Source organism: Bombina bombina, chromosome 7 (genome assembly GCF_027579735.1).
Source record: "Bombina bombina isolate aBomBom1 chromosome 7, aBomBom1.pri, whole genome shotgun sequence".
NCBI classification, from domain to species: Eukaryota; Metazoa; Chordata; class Amphibia; order Anura; family Bombinatoridae; genus Bombina; species Bombina bombina.
In genome coordinates this window covers 213,541,085-213,554,440 of record NC_069505.1, presented here as the reverse complement: position 1 = coordinate 213,554,440, position 13,356 = coordinate 213,541,085, and the positions used below count along the sequence as shown (strand labels likewise).

The 13,356-nt window shown below is 36.2% G+C and overlaps 1 protein-coding gene across 1 annotated transcript in view; it reads right to left on the bottom strand.

The window, feature by feature from the left end:
• NRIP3 (nuclear receptor interacting protein 3) overlaps positions 1-13,356 on the bottom strand; it is a 105,335-nt gene that overhangs the window by 6,768 nt on the left and 85,211 nt on the right. The window contains exons 4-5 of the mRNA XM_053689339.1: positions 8,230-8,369; positions 6,455-6,507 (exon numbers count right to left, since the gene is read on the bottom strand). Of these exons, the coding sequence (XP_053545314.1) occupies positions 6,455-6,507; positions 8,230-8,369 (193 nt within the window). The remainder of the gene's footprint in view (positions 1-6,454; positions 6,508-8,229; positions 8,370-13,356) is intronic.

Here is a 13,356-nt window from a genome sequence, read left to right as displayed (position 1 = left end):
ATCACATCCCTCTCTTACAATGTCTTTTAATCCTGGATCCATTTGTAATATTGGAATATTGCGTCTTATAATTTTACATATTTCAGGATATTCCATACTATATGTTGTAATGAATTTTGGCTTACATTTTTTATTATCAGTGTTGCTTTGTTTAGCTTTGTACACTAATAACATATCTCTGGATATTAAATCAACCTTGCTACGAGCTTTCTTCAATATATTACTATCATAGCCCCTGGCCATTAGTCTTTCCGTTATGATGTCTGCTTGTTTATTATAGTCTTCAAGACTAGAGCAATTACGCTTGGCTCGAATATATTGCCCTTTTGGTATACCATGTATTGTATGTCGTGGATGACAAGAGTTGAATTCTAGGGTAGTATTGCCTGATGTTTGTTTCCTGAATAATTTAGTTTCTAAGGAACCTGACTTCACAAAGATGTCTATGTCTAAAAAGCTTATTTGTGTTGCATTTTGTTCCCCTACAAATTTTATGTCACTCTCCATCATAATAATGTGCTTGGTTATAATATTTAAAAATTTAAAATTTAAAGTTTAATATTAGAAACTAGAGATAGTGTATCATATTTTGGTATCCATTTTGGTATCCAAGTTCACATAGAATTGTAAAAAACAATAAGGATGTAAAAAACAGTAAAAAACAATAAGGATGTTTGAATTAATGTATATGTACCTTTAAGAAATTCCCTATTTAAACATAGAGGAGTCTGGGTATCCTGTAAGCAGTGAACAAGTGCTATCCTGGCACGAAACATGTCTGCAGCAGGAACCCAGCAGTCCTTATTCACTGTATGTTAATCGTTAAGGCTGTGTCAGTTTAGACTAAGCTTTAGTCTGTTTTTACCACTTGGATTAAATAAAGCTTTCCTTTTATCCTGAGTTACCTTTGTATCTTTTTATATATATATATATATATATATATATATATATATATATATATATATATATATATATACTGGACTAGAAGAGGAAAGAAGGGCGCAAAAAAAGGGGGCAGAAAAATTAAACTAGATCACAATTTTCCCTTCAAATAATAGCTAGAAATATATGCTGCTATCCCTTTAAGAGAAAGTATATAGCGAAATAAACTATTCCTGCAAATACCTTCAACATAATATATAGCAAAAAGAGAACCCAAGGGAATAGATTAGCGCTATTTCTACACATCTCTCGCAGAGTTTGGTGTTTTGTATCAGCTTTTTACAGTTTAGCTGCAATGTGTGTGTCTCTTAGTCAGAAACACTCTGAAGCATTCAGAGTGTTTCCAACTAGGAGAGAGACACACACATTACAGTTGAACTGAGAAAAGCTGATACAAAACACCAAACTCTGCGAGAGATCCTTGGGAGTTCTACCATATTCAGAAAGAGATCCTATATCCGAGAGGCAGGAGGGACAAAAATCAGAAGCTATCCACACGGATAATCTGGAAGCCTACCATACATTAAGAGGGAAACGTTAGTATACATCTAGAAAACAGCACGAAATCCAGGAGTCTTAAAATTCTACAGGACTTAGTCTGGTCTACTATATGCACTATAGAAGTGCCCCCCTGCAGTGCGAATAACTTACCTCATAGGATTGAGGTTTTATCTTGTAAGTAGGAACGTTAGATATATATACTCAGGAGAGAAAGCATATGCTCATATAAGAAATATCATCTGAAATATCATCTAGAACATTGGTTGGAGGACGTTTTTAAAATCATTTGTTTATAGTCTATATTTACTACCATTTTACTCCATTTCTGGTACATATACATGTGTTTAGGTTACAACTATATCTAGATTATTACTCATATATTTATTTTTTTATATGTATTTTATTCATGTCTTTTTTGTGTAGAAATAGCGCTAATCTATTCCATTGGCTTCTCTTTTTACTAAATATAAATATATGTGTATGTATGTATGTATGTATGTATGTATGTGTATATATATATATATATATATATATATATATATAAATCAATAAAAATTGTTGCATAGGAAATTAGCACATCTAGGCAAGTATCCCCGCTTGCTTTTTTGCCTAAATGTGCTAATTGAAAATCAGAGCAATGTTATTTAAAAATAAGCAAACCTATACATTTAAAAAAAACAAAAAAAACTTTATGGGCTATATAAATAGATCATCTGCAAAACATTTATGCAAAAAAAAAGAGTGTATAATGCCCCCTTTAAGAGTGGTAGAGAGTTCCAGAGGACAGGAGCAGCACGTGAGAAGTCTTGGAGATGGGAGTGTTGAAGAGATAATATGAGTGGAGAGACGTAGGTCAGAGGTTTATCGTAGAGGACAAATCAGGGAGTATTTGGAGATGAAAGAGGAAATTAATTTGGGAGTGAGGCTGTTGAGTGCTTTATAGGTTAGGGTTAATACTTAAAATTGTTTTCTGGAGCGTATGGGCAGTCAGTGTGGAGACTGGCAGAACGGAGCAGCTGATGTAGATCTGCAACTTAGGTGGATGAGTCTAGCAGAAGCATTTATAATAGATTGGAGGGAGGAGAGGCTGTGTTTTTGAAGGCCATTTAGAAGATGTGAGTTCTGAGTCAAGTGTGACCCCAAGACAGCAGACTTGGGGTGAGGTGTTGAGAATAGAGTCTTCGACAGTCAGAGAATACATATGTATACATGTATAGATATATAAATACATACATATACATCTGTAGACATGTACAATATATATATATATATATATATATGTATCTCTATGTTAAAGCCTTTATTTCTAACACCAGAGACGTATTTTGATCCCTTATAACTTTTCTGTGCGATATTTTTTTTTGTTTTTTTTTATTAGATAGTTTTATTATTAATGCAACTGTACTTTGTAATATATTTCTGATGTGTTTTCTGTAAGTTTTTTTGTTTTTCACGAAACAGTTAATCAGAGCTCTGAAGTCGCAGTAATCAAGCAATCACGTTTACTTTCAACTTGCAATATGATCGCTAAGCCTGCCGAGGGTTAAGTACAGTCTAAAGCAGTATCGCCAGCGCTGTTGATGAAATTGTGTGTCAAAAGCTGCTCATAGCTAAATAAGAGCTCGTTTCCATTGAGCTGTTAAAAATGGAGCCGCAAGCTACCAAAGTTGCCGGCAGCTAAAAGTAATTTAAGCCTCCATTTTAGTACCAGGTTTCTTTTGAAATAGTTTTCGTGTAGGTGTAAGTTAGCGTTGTTTTACCGCTTTCACCCGATTCCGGATTTCTAAAACATTAATAGGTTACTATGGTAACCTGACCTTACACTACACTCGATGGCATACACGGCGCCTCATACAAGCGTGGCGCGTATATTTTCCCCGTCGCTCGCTGTTAAAATCAATAACTAACGCATGCACAATATCTACCTATCAATTGTCACCCCCCCCAATGCAATAACTAATAAATCCGCCAACCCCCATATCACAAAGTATCTATTAACATCTAATCCGCCATGTCCCCACATTGCATATAACAGTAAAATGTATTAACCACTAAACCACCATGCCCCCACATCTTAACTAACAATAAAATGTATTATCCTCTAAAACGCCATGCCCCCACATCTCAACTAACAATAACATGTATTAACCTCTAAACCCCCATTCCCTCACATCACAATCTAGCTATTTAAACAATTAACCCCTAATCTGCCATCCCCCCACAACGCAAATAACTAATCACTAAACCCCCTAAATTAGACCCATTACATAAATTAAAAAAAAAACTAAATTACAATTAAAATAAAGAATCCCAACATTAATTTAAAAATAAAACCTAAGATTAAATTACAAAAATTAAATCTAAAATTACAATCAATAAAGTCTAAAATTACAGAAAAAAATACGCCAAATTATCCAAAATAAAAAAATTAAACCTAATCTAATACCCCTATAAAAATAAAAAAGCACCCACCCAAAAATGAAAACACCCCCTAATCTAATACTAAACTACTTCTTTTATTTCTAGGTAAAAGAGCTGATCGCTTTAGGGCAATACCCTACAAAAGTCCCTTTTTAAGGGCTAATGGTAGTTTAGTCTTAGATTTAGGGGGTGTTTTTATTTTGTGGGGGCTTTTTTTATAGGGGTATTAGATTAGGTTTTATTTTTTATTTTGGTTTATTTTTTTCTGTCATTTTAGACTTTTTTTTATTTTTTTGTAATTTTCGATTTAATTATTGTAATTTAATCTTAGGTTTTATTTTTAAATAAATATAAATTATATATTTTAATTGTAATTTAGTATTTTTTATTTTAATTATAATTTAGTATTTTTAAAATTTATTTAATGGGTCTAATTTAGGGGTTTTAGTGATTAGTTATTTGCGTTGTGGGGGGATGGGGGATTGGGGGTTAGTAGTTTAAATAGATTGCATCGTGGGGGATGGTGGATTAGGGGTTAATAGTTTAAATAGCTAGATTGTGTTGTGGGGGACGGCAGATTAGGGGTTAATAGTTTAAATAGCTAGATTGCGTTGTGGGAGATGGCAAATTAGGGGTTAATAGATTAAATAGCTAGATTGCGATGTGGGGGAATGGCAGTTTAGTGGTTAATACATTTATTATAAGTTGCGATCTGGGGGGATGGCGGATAGAGGGGTTTGGACGTGTTGGGTTAGATTTCAATGGGAAAAAGTTCTCAAAAAGCACCTTTTTCCTGTTTTACATCTAGTTGAGCTGGCTGTAATTTTTGTTAATGTATTGGCAGCCTCTGACAGTGTATTAACGGTTTGTGGGGGCATTGGAAACCTGGTTTTATTTAAAGATTAGCGGCTTCTGATACTTTGGATGGGACACGATAATGTTTAGGGCAGCCAGAGTCTGGTTGCCGAAATTGAGTTATAACGGGCCGTTGGAAGCAGTCGGTGAACGATATTGCTTCCGACAGCTTAATTAACGGTTTGTGAGCGCACGCACACCTAATTATGGCTTAATGGAAACGAGCCCTAAGTCAGCTGACTTTCTGGTGAGAGCTCAACCATAAAAACACTGCAGCAGTCGTTGGGCGACCATTTTTAAAGGGTTTAGATCTACTTTTGATTAAAAATGTTAATAGTAAACAAGCAAATTGTGTGGTTGGGTACTCCTTTAACAGTAGTTTAAATATTAGGCAACTTTCTTGCAAATACCATTTACTGACCCATTACGTTCTTTTTCCCACACACTCTATATTAGAGTTTTTGACCCACTAGTACCTGTTCTGTGCTGAACCAACAAGACACTGCCATGTACCAATCAACTCAGCGTCTGAGCCTCTAAGACCCCTCCACTAAACCACACAAACTGCACCTGGATCACTCAGGCGTAGCCAGATTTATGGAATTTATTCTGCTAAAGTATTGCTCATTAATCAGGGCTGAAAAAAATCCTAAGCTACTAGTCAGGCCAAAATGTTACTCGCCACTGATCCCACAAATCACTCGTCTACCCCACACCCTTTTTGCATATGTTTAGCCATCCTGAAACACATTATTGTATAATCATTTTGTTTAAATTTTAAACCATAACAAATTAGTTCCTTTTAATACAGTTATTAAACCGGTCATTTGGCACAGTGAATAAACACACTTTATCTTGAAAAATGGGACAATTATTTGAAATAGTTGATTTTGCCAGTGGAAACTGCCACGTATACTGATCTTGTTAATACAGCAGTATTTGATATAGGAAGAGGTAGTGAGGTAGTAGAAAAGGTATCTCTGCAGTTACTTTGAATATAAAAGATGTATCAACTGCTAGCCTGAATACATTATCCCTTTAAGGGAGTTATTTGCTAAAAAAAACAAAAAACTGTTCTATGGGTAAAGAGCATTTCTTATTTCCCCACAATATTCCTTTAAATTAATGTTTTTTTCCCCTACTTTGCAAACTGACTAGGATATCTACTCCCCACTAGCCAATGGCTAATAGGTAAGTGGAAGTTTTGAGCCCTGTATAAATGACATATGAGCTGGGGCACAGGCAGTAAGCTGGCACTTCTACAAACCATGTTTAGTAAAAAGTCAGTTTTAGCCTATTTTTAGCACTGAGATCAGCAGCACGTGCAGAATGTGCCGTTACCAGTGGCAGATGCAGCATGCCTATTAAATATATAGTAAAGCAGTCTTTTTTAAAACTCACTTTGCATTGCAATAATATGCTGGAGCTGTAGAGCTATATCCATTTAGTACAATGGTTTTCAAACCTGTCCTCAGACCTCCCCAACAGGCCAGGTTTTCAGGATTACCTTGGATGAGAGCAGGTTAGTAACCATGTTTACTAATCAGCTGATTATTTCACCTGTGCTCCAGTTCAGGTATCCTCACAATCTGTCCTGTTAGGGAGGTCTGATGACAGGTTTGTAAGCCACTGCTTTAGTAGAATGTCTAAAACATACTCACAGTTTCTGCAAGTAGTTTTTTTAAACAACTCTAGAAATGTATTATTTACTGAAGTTGCAAAACAAATCTATTACCTTCAGGGATTTCAAGGTCTGGAGTCCAAGTGAGAAATTTCTCTCTTTGTCATCTAGAAAAAAATGTCAATGTTACTTATTGCGATGAACTTGTTTGCGCAATACACACGTATTCAGTTTGTTTCATTTATATTTTTTAGAATCATAGAAATATGCCATATGCTTTTTATACTGAAGGTTACCTTAAGAATGCTATTACAAGGACATAAATGATCTTTTTTATCCTTAAAAAAATGCATTAAGAATGTATAATTATTTTTCTGTTTGGCAGATGGCAGTATTTGTGGTTCATGGGTAAGTTACCCTGACATTAAAGAATGCATTTTATTTGATGTTAAATACAAATCAATGCAAGATTCAAGTCTTAAGTGTTAAGGATGTTTTATTTAGGTTGTAGAAGCACTTAAAGGTATAACTGATTTCTAATACATCACATATTGAAATGTATTAGCTTTAGTTTGCCTGACAGGCGAGCTTGACAAGATATGGTACTGAAACCCCCTTTTCATATACTTTGGGGACAGTGCACAGGTAAGTTTTCTCTTTTGGGAGTAGCTTGTTATGAAATTCCTGACAAGGCTGCACTATTAGAACAGTATTGTGAATTAGGAAATGTTACAAAGCTGCATAAGGCTATATGTAATTATTCACATATACTTTAATTATCTATACCTTTGTCTATTTATAGTGAATGAAAGTAATTCTATCACACTGTACAGGCACCCCAAGAGTAGGTATCTGCACACTGTACCTTGTTCTCACAGAAAGACACGTTTAACCATAGCAACTGCAGACTTCATTGTCTACTTCAACTTTCCACTAGGGGAGGGCGAATGCTTCAAAAGTACAATTTGTTTGGTAGAATGACTAGTCCTGTGGATTTAGTTTTGGACAAACGAATGTCGATAAGGGCGAAAACCCCTTAAAATTCATTAAACCAATGTTATTTCCAATTTTTGATTGCATCTTTCATTTTCAAATGTTCATAATTAGATCGAATATCCACTTTTGAAATCTAAAAATGTAAGATTCGAGTTCACAAATACTATTTAGAGATTCAATAGTTCATCTGGGAGGGAATATATTGCTTCAAATTTTTCTAATTTGAATATTGCTTATTTTAATATTAAATTTAAAGATATAATTAGAAATACTATTACTAATATATAGTTTCAAATTTTTCTAATTCAAATAATATATTTAAAGATAGCATTAGAAATACTATTGCATTAAACACATGTAAGAATGTGTTAAAAATGTATTTTATTTTTTGAATGTTGCGAAACATTCGCCCATCCCTACTCCTCACCATCAATTTACCAGCATTTCTACATATAAAAGAAAAGCAATACACTTACATATAGATGCAGCAATCTGTACCATTTTTACATATAGCACAGCAACATAAAATTAGGGGAGATTGTAGATGACAACATTGAAAAATCCTGAACACAAAGCAAAATAGATCTCATCTTCTGTACCCTTTTCCTACATTGTTTTTCAGGTTTTTAATCTTCCTGCCCTACCCTTCTTTACCTCTCTCCTTATGCATCATACAGTAACATACCTGAAAAAAGATGCTATATTGAAAATTTAGGACAGCAAATACATTTGAGGTTTGGGGGTTCTATACTAACGCATCCCAGCATCCCCGGAATTGCCACTGCATAAAATAGAACAATTCTTGCATCTTGCATGTTCATTGTATCAAGGGGGGGTCCTCTGATTCCTTTCACCAGAAAATGTTGTAGATTGTCTGAATGAATACAACTTACCTATAACTATGGCATTGCAGTCCACAGTTAGGCTTCCCAGGCTGATAGTTAAACGCTCTATTTGACCAAGAGTTTTGATATTATAAGGTAAAGTAATTTTTTCCTCTTCATTCCTATGGGACCGGAAATGTTCCTTTAACCTAAATTGAGAAGAAATAAAAATAAATGATATTGTGTACTATTATACATGCAAACAGGTGTATAATATGTATTAATACTTTCCCCTTCTGGTGAACCGCAGCCGTCCCACAGTCTCTCCCAAGGTCTGTGTGAATAGATCCGGTGTGCTAGCTGGAGGCACTTGTTCAGTTTGTATCAGTCGTTGGTATCGTCCTTTCCTTCCTCGGTTGTATAACTCTAGGTGCAAAATAGTGGTGCTGAAATATCAGACAATACACCATATAAAGGTGAATATCTACTCACAGTGTATATTGCAGGTTACCGGCTCCTTCCCAATATGAAAAGACAATATCACAGATTCAGTAAAAAAGTTTGTCTTTATTTGGCTCAATCCAACTAAGCCAAATAAAGACAAACTTTTTTACTGAATCTGTGATATTGTCTTTTCATATTGGGAAGGAGCCGGTAACCTGCAATATACACTGTGAGCAGATATTCACCTTTGTATGGTGTATTGTCTAATATTTCAGCACCACTATTTTGCACCTAGAGTTATACAACCGAGGAAGGAAAGGAAGATACCAACGACTGATACAAGCTGAACCAGCGCCCCCAGCTAGCACACCGATTGTGTACTATTGCTTGAGATTAAAAAGTGATGTCATTTGCAAATAGTAGAAACAGGAAAAGGTATATTAAATTCAAAAAACACCCCTAGTGCAGGGTGAGACAAAAAAGAATGCCTCGGAGCACAATGTGTATGGGAAGAAAATAATCGCCTAGATTTAGAGTTTTGCATTAGAAGGGGTGCGTTAGCTACGAGTGGTTTTTTTCCCCCGCACCTTTTAAATAACGCTGGTATTTAGAGTTCTCAGAAGGGCTGCGTTAGGCTCCAAAAAGGAAGCGTACAGGCATATTTACCGCCACTGCAACTCTCAATACCAGCGTTGCTTATGGACGCGGCCAGCTTCAAAAACGTGCTCGTGCACGATTCCCCCATAGGAAACAATGGGGCAGTTTGAGCTGAAAAAAAACCTAACACCTGCAAAAAAGCAGCGTTCAGCTCCTAACGCAGCCCCATTGTTTCCTATGGGGAAACACTTCCTAAGTCTGCACCTAACACCCTAGCATGTACCCCGATTCTAAACACCCCTAACCTTACACTTATTAACCCCTAATCTGCCGCCCCTGCTATCACTGACCCCTGCATATTATTTTTAACCCCTAATCTGCCGCTTCGTACACCGCCGCAACCTAAGTTATCCCTATGTACCCCTAATCTGCTGCCCCTAACACCGCCGACCCCTATATTATATTTATTAACCCCTAATCTGCCATCCCCAACGTCGCCGCCACCGACCTACAATTATTATCCCCTAATCTGCCGACCGGACCTCACCGCTACAATAATAAATGTATTAACCCCTAATCCGCCTCACTCCCGCCTCAAAAACCCTATAATAAATAGTATTAACCACTAATCTGCCCACCGTAACATCGCAGACACCTAACTTCAAGTATTAACCCCTAATCTGCCGACCGGACCTCGCCGCTACTCTAATAAATGTATTAACCCTTAAACCTAAGTCTAACCCTAACACTAACACCCCCCTAAGTTAAATATAATTTAAATCTAACGAAATAAAATAAATCTTATTAAATAAATTATTCCTATTTAAAGCTAAATACTTACCTGTAAAATAAACCCTAATATAGCTACAATATAACGAATAATTATATTGTAGCTATTTTAGGATTAATATTTATTTTACAGGCAATTTTGTATTTATTTTAACCAAGTACAATAGCTATTAAATAGTTAATAACTATTTAATAGTTAAGTTACAATTAAACCTAACACTACACTATCAATAAATTAATTAAATAAACTATCTACAATTATCTACAATTAAATCAACTAAACTAAATTACAAAAAAAACAAACACTAAATTACAAAAAAAACAAACACTAAATTACAAAAAATAAAAAAAGATTACAAGAATTTTAAACTAATTACACCTACTCTAAGCCCCCTAAAAAAATAACAAAGCCCCCAAAATAAAAAATGCCCTACCCTATTCTAAAATAAAATTTTACGGCTCTTTTACCTTACCAGCCCTTAAAAGGGCCTTTTGTGGGGCATGCCCCAAAGAAAACAGCTCTTTTGCCTATAAAAAAACATACAATACTCCCCCCCAACATTACAACCCACCACCCACATACCCCTAATCTAACCCAAAAAAAAACTAACACTAAGCCCCTGAAGATCTTCCTACCTTATCTTCACCACGCCGGGTATCACCGATCCGTCCAGAAGAGGGTCAGAAGTCTTCATCCTGTCCTGCAAGACGAGGTCCAGAAGAGGGTCCAAAGTCTTCATCCTGATCGGAACAGCCAATAGTATGCGAGCTCAATCTGATTGGCTGATTGGATCAGCCAATCGGATCGAACTTGAATCTGATTTTTCCTACTTTAATTCCGATTGGCTGATAGAATCCTATCAGCCAATCGGAATTCGAGGGACGCCATCTTGGATGACGTCATTTAAAGGAACATTCATTCGGACTTAGGACGTCGTTAGAAGAGGATGGATCCGCATCGGCTGCTTCAAGATGGTCCCGCTCCGCGCCGGATGGAAGAAGATAGAAGATGCCACCTGGATGAAGATGTCTACCGGTCCGGATGCCCTCTTCTTGCCGGATAGGATGAAGACTTCGGACCCTCTTCTGGACGGATCGGTGATACCCGGCGTGGTGAAGATAAGGTAGGAAGATCTTCAGGGGCTTAGTGTTAGGTTTTTTAAGGGGGGTTTGGGTTAGATTAGGGGTATGTGGGTGGTGGGTTGTAATGTTGGGGGGGTATTGTATGTTTTTATACAGGCAAAAGCGCTGTTTTCTTTGGGGCATGCCCCGCAAAAGGCCCTTTTAAGGGCTGGTAAGGTAAAAGAGCTGTAAAAATTTTATTTTAGAATAGGGTAGGGCATTTTTTTATTTTGGGGGGCTTTGTTATTTTTTTAGGGGGCTTAGAGTAGGTGTAATTAGTTTAAAATTCTTGTAATCTTTTTTTATTTTTTGTAATTTAGTGTTTGTTTTTTTTGTAATTTAGTGTTTGTTTTTTTTGTAATTTAGTTTTGTTGATTTAATTGAAGATAATTGTAGATAGTTTATTTAATTAATTTATTGGTAGTGTAGTGTTAGGTTTAATTGTAACTTAGGTTAGGATTTATTTTACAGGTAATTTTGTAATTATTTTAACTAGGTAACTATTAAATAGTTATTAACTATTTAATAGCTATTGTACCTGGTTAAAATAAATACAAATTTGCCTGTAAAATAAATATTAATCCTAAAATAGCTACAATATAATTATTATTTATATTGTAGCTATATTAGGGTTTATTTTACAGGTAAGTATTTAGCTTTAAATAGGATTATTTTATTTAATAAGAATTATTTTATTTCGTTAGAATAAAATTATATTTAACTTAGGGGGTTGTTAGTGTTAGACTTAGCTTTAGGGGTTAATACATTTATTAGAGTAGTGGTGAGGTCCGGTCGGCAGATTAGGGGTTAATAATTGTAGGTAGGTAGTGGCGACGTTGGGGGGGCAGATTAGGGGGTAATAAATATTATGTAGGGGTCGGCGATGTTAGGGGCAGCAGATTAGGGGTACATAGGGATAATGTAGGTTGTGGCGGTGTGCGGTCGGCAGATTAGGGGTTAAAAAAAATTAATAGAGTGGCGGCGATGTGGGGGGGCCTCGGTTTAGGGGTACATAGGTAGTTTATGGGTGTTAGTGTACTTTAGAGCACAGTAGTTAAGAGCTTTATGAACCGGCGTTAGCCCAGAAAGCTCTTAACTCCTGGCTTTTTTCTGCGGCTGGAGTCTTGTCGTTAGATTTCTAACGCTCACTTCAGCCAAGACTCTAAATACCGGCGTAAGAAAGATCCCATTGAAAAGATAGGATATGCAATTGATGTAAGGGGATCTGTGGTATGGAAAAGTCGCGGCTGGAAAGTGAGCGTTAGACCCTTACCTACAAGACTCTAAATACCAGCGTTAGGACCCCCTAACGCTGGTTTTGACGGCTAACGCAGAACTCTAAATCTAGGCGAATGTTTATACAAATGTAATTAAAATGTAACCTTTATTGTAGTTGCTTAAAATGACAGCAAAAGAGAGAAGGAAGCAGATACACTATTTGCTGCCCAACAGAATTAAAAGCACAACGGTACTGGTGCTATATTTAGACTTGTATTAGTTTTATAGGCGAGTAACGTTCTATAAAAGGGAATATAGCATTGCTGTAAATGTTACCAAAATTAGAGTACTCCACTGTATACACTGAAAATACGGTGAGCAGCTTGCTATATTGCACAAAATATACAGATTTATCATAGTGCGAGCGGACATGATACAATGTAGCGTATCATGTCTGCTGCACATCGATAAATGCCGACAGCATACACTGTCAGCAATTATCATGGCACCAGCAGTTTTTGTGAACTGCTGGTGCAATGCTGCCCCCTGCAGATTCGTAGCCACTCGGCCGCTAGCAGGAGGTGTCAGTCAACCCGATCGTATTCGATCGGGTTGATTTCTGTCCACGGCCTCAGAGCAGGCAGACAAGTTATGCCTCATAACTTCTCTTTCCAGCGAGCCTGAAGGCTCGTGCGGAAACAGGGGCATCAAGCTCCATACGGACCTTGATAAATCAGCCTATGAACAATTTACAGATTTAAATAAATTGATGTATTTGCAAAATTATGTTTTGGAAGAACACAGTTTTTCTCCTGCCAACTCCAACACTCCCATTTAATATATAGGTTTTCTCAATCGTTGTACATAGGTCCCCTAAGTTTCGGTTTGTGAATTAATTTTGCAAATACATCAATTTATTTAAATCTGTAAATGGTTTATTCCATAAAACTTAGGTCCTATCACTCTGTAGACACTAGACAACCGTTAGATTTTGTGGGGCCACGTAACACTGTAAATTAAGTTTTT